We start from the raw sequence: 15,849 nt of genomic DNA on the forward strand, positions 1-15,849 counted from the left end.
AACCGGGTTCATCAAAAACACGAACCCCCCCCCCTAACCGATCTATCGTAAAGCTTAGTCATCGCACTGATCAACAAACAGGGACATCAGACTGAACACCCAGCACTGATCACGTCACTAGTCATAAGGAATCTCACGGATTGGTTCCCTGATTGCCTTAAAACCCAATCAACCTACTTACTTACTCACTTGGCCTAAGGAAGCTTTTGTGTCAAAAGCGAAACGTTGCCCAGCAATAAATCCACCGACTGTTTACCAAACCCATCTGAAACGATAAGTTCATGGAGTTCAATAAATCCACCGACTGTTTACCAAACCCATCTGAAACGATAAGTTTCATGGAGTTACGCAAATGTTGAAAGGAAAAATGGGCGGCTCTTCACTCCGCGGTGCATCTGCTCGCCGCACTGTAGCTGCACAATAGGCACAGGCATCCTTGTCTGCATTATAAACTGTTGATGACTCAAATCTCGCGTAGGCGCCAAGTAATCATGGAAGTCGGCTACATTGACGTACAAACTTATCTTACATATCTTGGGCTCGGTGGTTGCCAAGTGCGACACCCATAGCAACCACGGACATCTGTATCCATTAAGACTGAGAAGCCACGCTCGAATCTATGCTCAAGCTTATGCTACACCTCGATGGCGCTTTATGGAAGCAGCTACAACACTTGACAGCAACGTGACTGCTCGTCTTTTTGCAGGAGCTAGCTACTCTAAGTTACCTGTGTCTCACTAGTATCCTACCTTATCGAAATTCCGCTGAGACAGCCGGTTTGTTCATTGATACCTGCCCAAGGGATAATGCTAAGTAGCTGTTTGTTTACCCAAATGGAGAAGTGGACGACAAGCAAACCCTATTGTCTAAGAGCATCCAAAGGGGTTGAGTACTTACACTGCATGTAATTGTATCCAGAATCTGACGTGCTTCTTTTGGATCGTTTCTTTCTTTGTCGTTGACGTCGTGCAGCCTTAACACAAGCTTTTAAAAACAATAGGGCAGCGGTGTTTCCGTGATGATCTAATGCATCGACAGGAACTCCGGAGTCCACCAGATACCTGATGTTCAGAGTAATGACAAAAAAAGAGTGACAAACGGTTGGTTAGAAGACTCGGCATGTGGAGCGAAAAAATGCAGACAACTGCCATGATGTTATATTGTATACATGGCATAATACTGGCCTTGATAAACCTGCCTGCTCAATGCCAAAAAGATGCAGACCACAGAAGAGCACAGAAAGAAAGTTGAAAAATACGACCTCATTGTACCTGTGGGACTAGGAGACGGGGAGATTTCGCAGCAAGGCGATCTCTTCTAATGCTCCACTAGCGTGAGTGGGCGAAAAACGACACGACATGCAAACATAAGAAACCGATTTGGATGGAAGTGTCACAAGTAACGCCTAGCAACCTGCGAAACAGAACGAGGAAATTGGAAAAAGTTTGGAACCGATTGAGAAGTCATCGTTTCAGAAGAGCTCGGTAAACAATCGGTAGTTTTTATTTGGGCAACGTTTCGCATTTGACACAGAACCTTCATCAGGTCAAGTGAGCAGGTCACAAAATTGGCCAGGTTATAAGGCAGACGGGGAACCAATCAGTAAGTCAGTCCTCTTCAGATTATTACACTAGATCAGTGTTGAGTGTCAATTAATGGCTCTTATCGGTTAGTGAAGTTGTCAAAATCTTGCTTTGGTGGATTGGGGGGGGGGGGTAAATTAATGCTCCGACAGTTTACTTCGAAGACTTGAGGTCAAGTGGAATCCAGATGATGACCGCACACCAACACGTGTCAGCTCGACTGATCCAGAACCGTCCTCCACACGCTTGCCAGTTCCACACCTATTCTGTTAACACTGGGATGCCTGGCGATTGCTACCGCCTCGGTGGTCAGTCTGTGTGACGTAGACCGTAGTCCTCGCCTCAAAACCTCAACATTTTCTAAGTCCATTTTGTGCCCCGTGTCCAGTGCGTGTTCTGCAATCGCCGAGTCTTTCAGTAATGCTTGATATTCATCTGCGTTTCCCGGCGACCTTTTTATTTTTCTGCCATACTCTCCGACTCTGATGTATAGTTCCCTGGACGTCTATCCTATATAGACCTTGGTGCAGTCATTACACTTGATCTTGTAGACACAGTCCCTGGTTCTGTTTGCCGGGAGACGATCCTTTAATTGCACCAGTGCAGAGCGCAGAGTGTTCCCCCTCTGGAAAGCTACTCTTATATTAACCGGGTTTAGAATTCTTCGAATTACCTCCGATGTCCCTGGTTTATATGGAATAACAGCTGTCCCGATCCATTCCCTGTTGGGTTTCTCTACCGGTATCAACACCCTTCGCAATTGACGCCTAATCAAGCTAGCTGGATATCCACTACCCCGAAGTTTGTTTTTTACCTCAATTTGGGCCGCTGTTCGATCGGCTTCTTCTGTGCACAGGGCCCTTACACGCCTAAACATTGATGACGCAATACTGGCGAATACCGACTTCGGATGGGCAGACGAGTAGTTCAAAACTGCCCCAGTGTCGGTTGGCTTTTCATACACTGTGGTCTTTAGTCTCCCCCCAACCTTATGTGTCATGCAGTCTAAGAAGGCCAGTTTACCCGATGTTGACTCTATCTCCATACTAAATTTGATCTGTGGACTCAGTTCATTCAGATAATTGTAAAACTCATTAACCTTGTCCCGTTTCATGACGACGAAAGTGTCATCTACATACCGCCAGAATATCTTTGGTGGGTGTGGGAATCCGGCTAAAGCTCTCTGTTCAAATTCTTCCATAAATATATTTGCCAAAACCGGGAATATTGGAGATCCCATTGTTAGACCTTGCTCTTGAGTATAAACCACTGAGTCAAATACGAAGTGGGTGAGATTCAGACATGCTTTTATGCCTTCCACTATCTCATCTACCGTAAGCTGTGTCCGTTCCGAAAGGGTGGTGTCCGCTAACAGCAGTCGCTTGGCTATTTCTAAAGAGTCCCCTTTTGGCACATTTGTATATAACGAATTCACATCGAAACTTACAAGGATGTCATCCGGTTCAACAGTGACACCCGCTACTTTGTTGGCGAAGTCATATGAATTTTTAATGTAAGTACTAGATTTCCCGGTTAGGGGTTTTAAAATACCGGCCAAGAATCTGGCCAGTTCATGCGGTGGGGAACCTATTCCGTCTACTATCGGTCTCACCGGGACAGCTGGTTTATGGATCTTTGGAAGGCCATAAAGTCGTGGTTGGATTGCACTTTTCGGGTACGATCAATACCAGTTGCCTTGCCCCAAGTGGTTTATCACGGACCGCAAATTTCTCCCAACTTCGGCTTTACTCCTATTCATTATAGACGTAATATTCGCATTGTTGATCTCCCGATAAGAACGAGGAAATATCAGAGACGGAAATGGTGCACATACTTCCCCAAAGCACCTCAAAGTCACCCCATAAAATGACGAAATCATCATCATCATCGACAGCATGAAATCAGTGTTCAACACCGATGCCGTAAAACTATGATGTATTTGAAAGCCTTATTGTAAAGAAAAGAGTAAATGTGGACAGGGGAGGGACTTAGTGCTAGCTTACCACAATCATTCCGAGGTGCCTACACCTCCACACATTCCCTCAGGCAATCTGGATAGAAACTGACAACAAGAATGCCACTGACATCGGTTAGCAGCCATATCTTTTAGTGTCTCCAATCAGGCACAGTGGGGATCACGCGGTCCCCATCCTGGAAGGCGAGTAGCACCGACAGCACCCAAGCGTTTCGTGATCTCCTTCATGCTCCTCTGCCAAGTCAAGGGTTGGCCACCTCTCTGTTTACGTCACCCTGAATTGGGCATGGAAAACAGCACTCTCTTCGGCAAACGATGGTTCGGCATACGTAACACATGTCCCAACCAACGCAGCTTCTGGTGCTGGACGCATTCTTCAATGAAAGTACCCGCTACACAACCAAAAACCCGCTTTCTAACTGCCTCGTTACGGATTCGCCGACACCAACCCACACGAGCTATGGTTCTGAGACAACGATTGTCGAACACCTGAAGACGTCTCAGGTCCGCTGCTCGAATAGGCCAAGTCTCACAGCCATACAACAAAACAGCCCGTACTGTAGCTTGATACACACGTCCCTTCAGATTCAGGGATAAACCATTCTGACGCCATAGATATCTCAAATTAGCAGACGCGGCCCGAGCCTTGCAGATTCGTGCATTCACCTCATCTGTCACACTACAATCAGGACTAATACAGCTTCCAAGATACGTAAAGCGCTCCACAACTTCCAGTACCTCTCCCTGGATTGTAAAGGGCGGGTTCAGTGACTGCACGTCCACAAGCATGACCTTACACTTTGTAGGTGCAAAGTGCATACCAAAGGACAGGATGACCTTGGCCAGTTCATCCAAGAATACTTGCGTCTTCTCCTCCTCTTCGAACGTTAGAACGATGTCGTCTGCGCTGGTCCTTGTTCACATAAACCGCACACACAATCCCTCGTTCGAAAATATTGCCATGCAGGCAGTCAGAAAAACATCGTCCAACTAAGCTGTAAAAGTTGAACTCTCGGGTTAACTTTCCTACCATTTCAACAGGTGATCTGGAGACGATGGAAGTTTATGGTGTCACTCGTAGTGACAAACATCATGTGAGGTACAGGGTCGTTCACCGCTCTTGAATGCTGTGTGAGCCAACCTTCAATGGTATGCTGCGGTAACTCAGCGTAGGAAACTGATGAACCACGTTCCCAAGTGTATCCAGAAAGGACAAAAAAGTACAGCACTCTTGATGAAGGTTCAAGGAACGTGAATCGAATCTTCAAAGTCCGCACATCACATCTGTTGGTGGATTTTAAGCGTTTTCAGCCTTGCCTACCCGTATCACCAGAAGTAGTATCAAGTATACACACTTCTCACGACTACGAAGCGTACGACGATTTAGGGACGCGTATGACATTTTGTGCAGCGCAATGTTTGCACATGGTATACGGAGAAACAACATAACAGAAAACGGGTGTTTCAAAACTGCTAAATAAGACTTCGAAAAAGGTTTCGAACATCGGGAAAAATTACGTCGAAATGTCTTTACGACCAAAGGTGATGTGAGTCAAAACATTTCAACAAACTACCATTATCTTTTGTCTTCAGGTGAGATTAACGATCTGGAAAAAATCTCATACTAACGAAGATTGACCTGCAGCTAACAAAATAAGTATCCCGACCGTGGAACGCCCTCAGCTTGCGTTGTGTGTACTTGTATTTACTTATGTGCACTGTTCTGATTAGTGATATCATTGACGGTTTAGCTTACAGGAAAAGATATCACGATTCAGGGTTTCAAACAGACGATACGAAGGCTTGTAATGTTTAGATACAAGAAAAATGTGGAAGCTCCGTGAGCCACCACTGCTCACTGGTTAATGTTATTGCAAAGTCAATCAAAAGTATTCCGGTAATCAACACCAGTGTTTTATCGCTATACAACCAGGGAGAAAAATCGTTCAACTAAAGGTGGAATTTAGGTGGACTGCAAGCATAAGACCTGTGATTAAACTCAACGTGACCACTTGGGATGATCAAATATAGAACTCGTGAGAAAAAGATGGTGTCAGAAGAAAGCATCTTTACAAAGTACGCCAGTATGGATTCATTCCGGACCTTACTTGGCAAATACACTAAAGACTCATGCAGTAAAGTAGTGAAATCAGGCGAATAGTCTACCGCCAGGTTTCACAACGGAAACAGGCAACATCCTGCTATTCCAAAAAAGGGGACCTCGTAAACCACCTATCGCCAAACTGACTTCCGTTAAGATTGTCCCTCGCCAGGGATGTCTTCTCGTGGGAGGACAGTCAATAAGAGCCACATGGCGGGCCTTCTGCAACGTACCTGATTAGTTAAGATAGCTTTTGTAAGTGAACAATGACGGTATCATTGTGCGGACTGTGCCCCGACTACTCAGTACTTTTACAAACCCGGAACTAAGGCTTACTAATACCGTGTGAGGATTCGAAATAATACTAGGCAGCTCCTGGAGTACGAAAGAGCCACTTTACTGTCCCAAATTTATCTCAAAGACATGTTCAAACGAAGTGAATAAGACAGTAACCTATGTCTGGGGCTTGATGAACATCGAGTTAGCATGCACTGTCTCATCGCATGCTACAGCTTCATTGCCACTAGTCCGTACCTTGAGACATGCTCCGGGGAATAGATATGCTCGTAACCTAGGTTGTTGTCGGTCAAGTCAAGTCTAGTCAGGAACAGCTCACCGGTGTGACAGGCTATTGTTTTTGCACAATTCTTTTAGTCGTTTTCCATAGTAATAGGTTCGGGGAAGCAGACAGGCTTCGTTATCACATTCACAAGTGACCGATACGAATACCACCAACTTCATGCTGATGCATATGCCCAGCACCATACTACTCAGGAAGTAAAACTGTGGACGGTAATAAGTGCGATCGATGTTGACACGTTCTGTGTCCTGTCGGAAAGGACGAGGACCCGAGCCGACCGGGGCATTGATCTTGAATTCTCGGACGAAATGCATAATAATTTATTCGAAGGCCTGATCATACCGCTTTACACTTCTTCATTGTTACTCTGACGGATAAAACCATAGGGATGGCCGTTCAAAAAAGGACAGAATATAAACTGGAGGCAAGATGACCAAGACAAAGGTTGCTTATGTCCATTATTAACTAGGATCATATCACGGATAGTATTTCGAGAGCACACATTAGCAGATACGACAAGGTCGAAACGCGTCCTGAGCGAAGACGTCAACCAAGACGCAAAACCCAAAATTGACTCAAAACTAGTTCGCAAATGCAACTCAGTTCTACGCGCATCTCAATATCCCGTGAGTCTTTTTCGTAGAGTAAGGTGAGAAAGTTGAAAACGGAATTCCAATTATGACGAACAAGTCGGCAAGGAGGATCAGTACATACCGCAGAAAACCCGACAAAACGATTTCTAATGGTGAGCTGGATGTAAAGTTCGTGCCACGAATTGTCAGTTGATCAACAAACAGGTAACTCAGCAGGTCTGCACATCAGTAAACTGTCCCAAAACTGATCCTCCATTCATGCGAAATTAAGACACCTGTTCCCGACTAAATCAGTCGTCAGGGCAGTGAGTTCGCAGCGAAGTGGTGCGTAAGTGGGTAGCTGATAGTGAATCCGAATTGTTAGAGCAGCAGATTGATTCACCGGGTTGAGGTCGTTGGGGCGTATGCCACGAACGCTCAAGTACCGTTTACCGAAAAAGCGTTGCTTTATGCTCGGAGCGATTCTTGGAGAAAGGCTCGCGGGACACAAGCTATGATATGGTGACAGAAAATGAAAGCGGCTGCGATAACTTCGCGCCCCTTGGTTGGGCTCCACGTGACCCTGCTGGCAGGTGATTGGAAAACATGCAGAGCGTAGTGCACACCCGATCCCAGTGGTGCGAATGCTGTCATTTCCCAGCCAGACTGTCTAGATAAAATTCGTCTGTCGTTGCGCGCAAAGGGCGCCAGTTTGATCCCGCTGATGGCACCTCACTCCTACATGAGGCTCAGCTGTGCGTATTCTAATGCTGTTCAAGGGTGTAGGCACCTTATCCTCAGGGACGCGGGGCTTCTTCACACTAGGTTCCTATGCTTCCCTTTTCTTTCCACTCTTCACTAAGGCTTCCTTTCCTCATGGGTGTATGTGGGCTAACCACTGGTATGTAGTACTGGTGTGTTCTTGTCAACGCTGATGACAACGATAAGATAGTTAGCCTTGAGTTCCAGAATGAGTCAATACAGATGGTATCCAGATAAGACACAGTGTCGGCAGTCAGGACCCGGCAGTCCGAAATGCAGCGGTTGAATTCGTCATACACAAGATGGTCCGTGAGCTATTACGATAATCAACAGGCAATTGTTGTATAAAGAACTTGAATAAACAGTTACCCAACTCGAAGACGGGACACAGTGATCTTTGTCCGTATGAAACTTTGAAATAGACCAAATTGGTGCACACTCCACGTAGCCTGTCGCTGACCAGTCCAATTTTTCCCGCATCTTAAATCCCGACGCGTTCGTACAAATGATATTTGTATCTATATGACTGCATGTGTTTATTGCATCGGTGCAATGACTTCAGAGAGCACTAACACCGAATGACTCAGGTATAAACTGTAGCACCAGCCAACGATGGTATATCTGCCGGGCTAAAATGAGGATTCCCATACTCCACGTGCAAACTGACTAAAATACTGTCAACCCCCGGTGGCGGTCAGTAGACCAAAATGAACAACAGTGCCACGAGTTAGATTATACGTTTAAACCTATTTTCATTTCTTTCATACAGTTAGATTGAACGGTACTGACGAAGGTCGAATCAGAAATCAAATGAATAGATGAGGAATCACAAACACAGAACAAGAGATTTACACTGATGTGCAAGGATACGGTTTGCATATTTCCACCGTATTAGTCGATTTAATTCGACCTCTACGATAGTAATAATAGAATCAATAAGTGACTTTGAAACTAGTGCACAGTGCGATGATGCCGGTTACGCGGCATATGATAGTTACGTTAAAAACGTAAACGCGGTAGGGGTTTGGAAGATGATACTGGACTTGTTATCCGGCATTAAATCATCATTATCATCGCACCTTTCTCCATGTATCCTTAGAAACACATGGACCCAAAAATACTGCCATCCGTTTGGTTAGATGAAGTGAATGGAAATGTTGTAAACTAGCAACTGTAAAAGACTGGGCTCACATCTAGATAGGACGATAGTTCTTGTCCCAGGGGATGGATTTTTTTCAGTCGGTTAAGCGACAGCTCACCACGATAACACATCCGGCGTACATCTACTACTGACCACCCCAAATAGGATCTTTAGCCACAAGAGCGCGAAGGGTCGATACTGTGACGAAGCCACTCTTGAGTTATCCGGCATCGACAGGCTGTACCAATCAGAGCTTCTCATATCAGGACACTCCGGTATTTTCGTTGAGGTAGCTTGATAGAAAACCCGAATTGTTCCATTGGGAATCAAAAACTGATTCAGTGTGGTTCTGTTGGCCGGATGTCTTGGATTCATATGGAACCAGCCCAGATCCCTACCGAGACGTTGAAAATAGTGTCGAATTATCTCTGGAGTTTTATCGATACGTCTTAGGGGATATAATAAAGCATTCTGGCAGGAAATAGTAGTGGTTCGCTTCAGACTCTTCATGTGCTGAGTTCAAATATGCAGCGGCTGTAACCCGTCGCCAAATGAGCTCGAGAATTTTCGACGAAGTCGGAACTCACCGGTTTATCATCCACATATAGAAAATCGAAGGTTCCAAATATTGAGTTTTCGCAGCCAGATGGCATACTCTGGATGGGTAAGAGGGACTCACAAATATTAGTGACGCTCGACTGATGATCGACTGGCCACTGACACCTTCGACCCTTTGCAAACATGAAGATAGCATGCAGTACTGTAGTGGGGTCTGTAAAGTAATCCAGTTGGGTGCGGCCCGTATTTGCAGTAAACGAATTGAAAAGGTTGTTCAGAGCAGCGGTTTTCCTTCTGGTGCATGGTCGTCATACAACTCGAAAGAGGCTCGGCTGTGAAGGAGAGCCGTCATGACTCGAGACGTTAACTATTTAAAACAGTAGGGATGTGCTAACCGGAGGGAGAGTTTTTTCATAAGGGATCGACGTCGACACCATCGTCAGCGAGCAATGAATAGCGTACTCATCGGATTTGATAGCAATGTTAGTCAGTTGATGACAATGTTAGTGGCGTCATCCGCGCTAGGTGGCAATGATTAGACTATACTCGGAAGCACAAAATCACTCACGCACCAGCATCAAGAAAGATAACAGCTCACAATGCACAGCTAAACCAAATGCGACGACGAAGCGTAGAACACAGAGGCACTCGTGTACTAACATGAGACACACGACATCCCCTCAGTACCTCGGCAACAAGGAAGATCGACGGTCAGACGTCACAACAAATTCAATCGACCTTTGGCTCAATTATGAAAGAACGAACACACTGAACTCAACTGGATTTTGTCAAAGCTGTATATCATCGGATGAAACTCAGGCTGCGGGGTTACCAAAGAACAAATCTATAGTGTAATCCAATGAAACATTCGTATAAAGCAAAGTGGTGTCTCTCTGCGGAAGAAACTGTATCTCCCCTGGGCACTTCCCGAAACAGGATCATACTCAACGATAAACTGCTGTGGGTCACAAAGACACAGATAGACCCAAACAACATCAATCTGACCCGAGGTTAATGCACTGCCAGTGCCTCGCCGTATGTAGTGTCCTTCCATACAGACAACAACGGACTATCTAACTGTGTGTCTCAAGAGTATGGGGATGGATGGTTACACGCTACTGATGACACTACCAACTGGTATGCCAATGGTGCGTCACAACAGCCTACCCTGAATGTTGAATGTGCTTTCGCTGTTCTGAGAATTTCTAAAGTTGGATTTGATCAGCCCAGATTAATGGGTAGAGGATAACTGATCGCTCGGATTAGCAAGACACAAGTCGCCCGGTTTACATACTACTTTGCTAATAAGTATATTTGACGCGCAACCCAATGGAGGTTGATGGGACAAATTCGAAATCAGCCTTGCTTTCAGCTACCCGAGAGCAGGTGCATCGAGGACGATCAAACGATAGTACGAGATCTTTCGTCGAAAGTTCGCAAAATCACGTACTATACAGTTTGCAATATTGTGGTATGCATGAAACAACTTTGTGGTGAAAACCTACCTGATCGTTTCACTTCGTCCTTTTTTTGCTGCGACGTGCAAAAGAGTACGTTGCTTTTCATCACGAAGTGCACCAAAGTTCGAAGCTGAAGTGTGACAAGACAAACGTTTCGCGCCTTGTTTTTGTTCACTGAGCAGAATTTGTTTTAGTGTATCGATGTGTTCCACACTTCCGTCACTAGCAAACTTGAACAGCATTCTATGACATTTGTCTAAAGTCCACTCGGTTCCCTCTGAGTTTCGCATTCTGGAATAAAACATAAAAAAAAGACTGCGCTAGAAGCTGGTTATTTTCAACAGCAGTAGCAGTCAGTCGAACAGTAAGTAAGCCAGTGAGGGCGAGAGGGAATGCCAAAACATAGATCATAAGTAGCTGCTCCTGAATGAAAAGTTTCAAGGTAAGGACTCTGGGCTTCAATAGGCAACGATCCGGATTGTGTGCACACTACAAGAAGACTTTCCCCCTAAAAATCGCCAACAGAATTGATCGAATGAGCTACCCAGAGTGGTGGGCTCTGCACAACGGTGTACAGCCCTGCATTTGCTCATGATTTTCAAGTGATACCACGTATTAATGACGTCCAACTTTTAAGTTTAGAGAACACAAAACTTGCCAAGTAATGTAGGGATGAACTCCATTTAGCTGTCCTTGCCAGAGCGATGAGGACACAACATTCAGTGATCATCAAAAGAGTTTGAGGAGCCCGGTAAAAGGTTGTCATAATGGAGAAGTGGCCAAGCTAGACGGCTCGACTTATTACGATGGTAGTAAAATTTTGATGAGCACAGAGTGAAACAATCATGAAAACAGATTTTTTCTCGGCAAAAAGATTGCAGATGAAGCTGAGAAGAGGGGGAGTTTTCATCTACTAGGTTGGTCTTTTTCGCGACAAATGGCGGCGGGTTGCCAATGTGACGTGTGAACGAAATGATCGATTGGATTCGAATGTTTAAAATAAAGCTCTTTAAACGTCTTTTGAAAGTGTTTGCAAGCGACTACTGTCGCAGAGACTCCAAGTCATATAGAGGCGAGAGAACCTGAAACAGCTCAGCAGATAGAGTACGAGGTTCTGACGACCCTTAATTTATCAATTAATTTTGTCTGGATCGCGCAGATTACCAGTATCTCAGCCCTCCAACCGAGTTTGAATTGCATAACAGTTATGCACCGAAAAGGTGTCACAGCCAAAAGACTCAAAGCTGAGCTAATCAAACAACAATGGAAAATGAAAGCCAATGACAGTGCTTCATTCAAACTGTTGGTTCATTGTTCATGAAAACTAAGCTATTGCGATAGACAGTGTCGATTGCCATAAAAGGTCAATTACCCAGTGCACGTAACAGTTTGGCTAAAGAGAACAACTCATCCGTAGTTGTGTTCAGTGGAGAAGTTTTAAATAAGGTTACGCTTTTTTCTTTGAGCTTCGCCTAAACTGCGCACCGTCCAGATATTATTCGCCTCATCCTTTTAGCATTTTGTTTCAACCAAAGTTGAAGTTTTCTGCTGATATTCTGGCGATGCGATAGAGCTTTGTCACAGTCTCGCCTTGCGTTTATTGTAGCATGACCGATTCGCAAATTCATGATCACTAAAATTAAACCGCAAAACATGTATTCAAAAATATTCTGAGGTGCAGCATGCCAAAAATTTAAACTTGATTACATTGTGCCTGATCACGGACAGAAATTTAACTCGAAAATCATGTTAGTATTGGCTTTATCCATCGAAATACTAGGTCAAGTGGAAAGTCAAGTTCTTACTAGTTACCGAGTAAGGTCGCACATAAGTACCACAAGAAGCTGGTGAGTAAATCAAAGGTAACCAGCGATAGAGAGGATCACAAACCAGGGCACAAAAAGGAATTGTCTACCAAACTCTCGAAATGGACCGCATTATTCTCCATATTTCTAACTCATTGTTGACACATCTATAACCTCGCAATCGGTGGCAGGGAACCTACTAGCGCGATTCAGCGTGGATACTTCAGGGTAAAAAAACATGAGTCTGTTCCTGGCCACGACCGAAATGGAGTTCCCCTGTTGTCGCATTTTAAGCGACCGATCGGTCAGTGTTAGCATCAATCATACCGTACCAGTCTAATATATTATTATTAGTGAACTGGAAGATAGAGTCTCAGGGTCTCCTGAAAGTGGCTGTGAAAAATGAAGGGATTTGGACCGGATTAGAAGACGGTTGTCCTTACATTGGCTCATCTCGCTACAGCCAAGCTTTGCTGAGTGGACTTGAACTTCAGAGCCTTAGTCGTGAATTTTCGGACTACCTGCTTTCCACGTAGTACTGAAATGGCTCAGTTCTACCAACGGCCAAGTAGGACATTACGCGCCTCATCAATAAGATGGAGCACATACAATATTCGACTCCTACTCTGGCGATTGTCTGGAACAATTTCGTGCTTCTACCATGCGGTTCTCATTGTGGAGTCAACAGGCAACTGTATTAGCCGTTGCATGGCGCATGCAGTCATCAGCGTTTCAGCGACAAGTCCGGTACAAACCCCGAGACGGGTGAGTAACAGAATAAGCTGTTGTCATTAGTGATAATAGTACAGAGCCAATATGACTCTCAGGACAGTGTGCGTTAAACCAGTGATATGATACAGTCACACCCCTTCACAGTAGAATAAACAACCCTAAAAAAAGATCTTCAAGCCATAGAAGCCATCCGGAAAAAACACGAGGATGAGATGCTACCAGGTTGCCCAAGCCAAAACTAGAGCAGTCGAGATACCGCGGATGGGTTCGAACCAATGAACTTCCGACATTAAGTTTGTTTATTGATGACTGAGCTACCTCGAGCTACCAGTACACTCAGATCAAAATTTCCAGTGGGAGGAATCAAAACCGATTTTTTACGATATTCGCGAATGATGTTCGCGTATCGAACTTCACGAACTGGCTCACCAAATTGGAGAGAAATATTTTTACGCTTGTGTACGCGAAGTCGGAGATGAATCCATCTGCACACGAAAAGCATAAAGTTTTTCCCACTGTGAACGATGTCGCCACATGAAATTTCCTTTTAGGCTGTCAGTGAATCATCGCCTTTAAGGTTGTGCGAGGTTACGCAAAACGGCACAGACAGGGCTAGCCAATGAGAGCATTTGTTTATCCCTGGACAGACAAAGCTGTCAGTTCGTCCAGAGAGAGGAAGCGGAAGAGGGACTATGCAGAGAGCAGAACGGCATTGCGAAATCTGAGGACACCAAGGGAAGCTGAATAAACAAGCGACCAACATAAATTGAAGATCGGTTCTCGTCTTTGTAGTTTGTGTACGGGGATTGGTTTGCAAATTTCGTTGCATGAGATGAAACGATATGAGTTATACCGTTGTTGCTTAGTACATTTCAAGTACTCTATGGATTGTAGATAAAGTTGAAACTACTTCTATGTATCCTTGAATGAGACAAGTTGACAGTTTCTGGAAAAAAAACGGTCCTGTGTGAATCTATCCGTTCCCTTGCCGTTACACAGTACTACCTAAAGATACTTATGAATAAACGCCAGTGATATGAAAAGAGCGTGACCTATCGTCCAGCGTGACTCACTAATGAGCGGCTGAATTCGACCGAGAAAGGGAAATCACAGATGTTGTGCCTCAGCACTGTTGCTAATATAGAAAGGTTACCAAATAATAAACCGGGAAGTTGCTACAGAAGTGGATATTGCTTGGGAGTACATTCCATCAAATATCGACAACACCAAGGATGATCAAGATTCCAGGAAATTCAGGGGCACAAACGTAAGAACTGATCAGTAGGTTTTCCTTTGTTATCGAGGGAGATGTTGATAGCTCAGGCTGTATAAGATAATCACTGTTCTGTTCACATTAAACTAAGCTATTTGGTTGCAAGCGCTACTTCACCAACCGACGTGACACCATCACTGCGTTATGAATTGGCAGCGCATTTGTGGTGCTGTCTGTGTTCATATTTGTGTTGTTGACGGGGGAAAAAGATCTATGGTTATGACGACCAGTCTCGATTTTCGGATGGTTGGCCAGCTGTCTGAATGATCGGTGTCTAGGTAACCTTTGGGTCTGATTTCTCTGACTCATTCTACACGATTTTTTTCCTGTGGATTCCACCGTTACGATTCTTGTCACTTGATCTGTCCATTCCCATGGAGTTGTCTGATTAAGGCGGTGGTCCTTCGTTTGTAACGGTACGTAGATTGAGTTGATTTCTATGTCGGTTGATTTAAGTGGAGGCGGAGTACCATATTCTTAGGAGCGCTAGCACATGCCGTGTTTCTGCGTACCAAGATCTAGATTGAGTCCGTCCTTCTCAATATTCGTGTAGTAAATCAGGGAGAGTGGGTCTTGCCTCCTGATTGCAGCAGTTTTTCATCCCTGCAAGTGGTTTTCGTCCTCCCTGCCGAACGCATTCTATACAGTCAGTTCGGTAAACAAGCCTCTGGTATTCTGGTTGGTCTCCCAATGTAGCTGTTGACCTGTGAGCTACCAGAATTCCCTCTGGTTTTAGTAGCCGTGCCGTGCTGTAAGGTAGGACGATCCACTTGCCCTTTCGATTATGTTGTTGTTGTCCTTGGGGGATCTTCTTCAGACCTCTTCCGATGAAAGTTCGTGGGAAGGCACTCTTCCCAACTACTCCTCAGTTAAAGTGCACTGCAGTGTGTCCCCGATCTCTTGAACACAGTTTGGATGTAAATCATCCTGTGGTGCATTCGATGATTTTTATCGTACTTAGGTATCTGATCTGTGGTCCTACTAACCAGTAAAATCAAGAATGGCAGTTGATTACCCTTATCAAGTTCAACAGTGAATTTGATGTCTTCGAATACGATGTTGAGCAATTCATGTGCGCGCTGCGCTATAGGCCGTTTCATAATGACGAAGGCATCATCTACATAGCAGATGCATAGTTTAGGGTTGAGTATTGCGATGTGTTGACGAAAAGCACCTTTCGCTCCAGAGTTTGGCGAGCAAAATTGCGTGATGGACTGACGGATTTCACTCCTTACAACAAACTGACGGGCCTATCTATGTTTTGTTCGCTAAGAATGCTAAGAATTCTCTAAGAATGCACATGGGCT

General features: G+C 44.8%; 1 protein-coding gene across 1 annotated transcript in view; it reads right to left on the reverse strand.

Annotated features, from left to right (window-relative positions):
- T265_07200 (hypothetical protein) overlaps positions 1-11,022 on the reverse strand; it is a gene marked incomplete at both ends in the record, with an annotated part of 24,418 nt that extends 13,396 nt beyond the window's left edge. The window contains 3 exons of the mRNA XM_009172656.1: positions 2,257-3,170; positions 4,008-4,465; positions 10,778-11,022. Coding sequence (XP_009170920.1) covers positions 2,257-3,170; positions 4,008-4,465; positions 10,778-11,022 — 1,617 coding nt within the window. The remainder of the gene's footprint in view (positions 1-2,256; positions 3,171-4,007; positions 4,466-10,777) is intronic.
- Between the last annotated feature and the right edge of the window lie 4,827 nt (positions 11,023-15,849).

Source organism: Opisthorchis viverrini (assembly GCF_000715545.1).
Source record: "Opisthorchis viverrini unplaced genomic scaffold opera_v5_162, whole genome shotgun sequence".
Classification (NCBI taxonomy): domain Eukaryota; kingdom Metazoa; phylum Platyhelminthes; class Trematoda; order Opisthorchiida; family Opisthorchiidae; genus Opisthorchis; species Opisthorchis viverrini.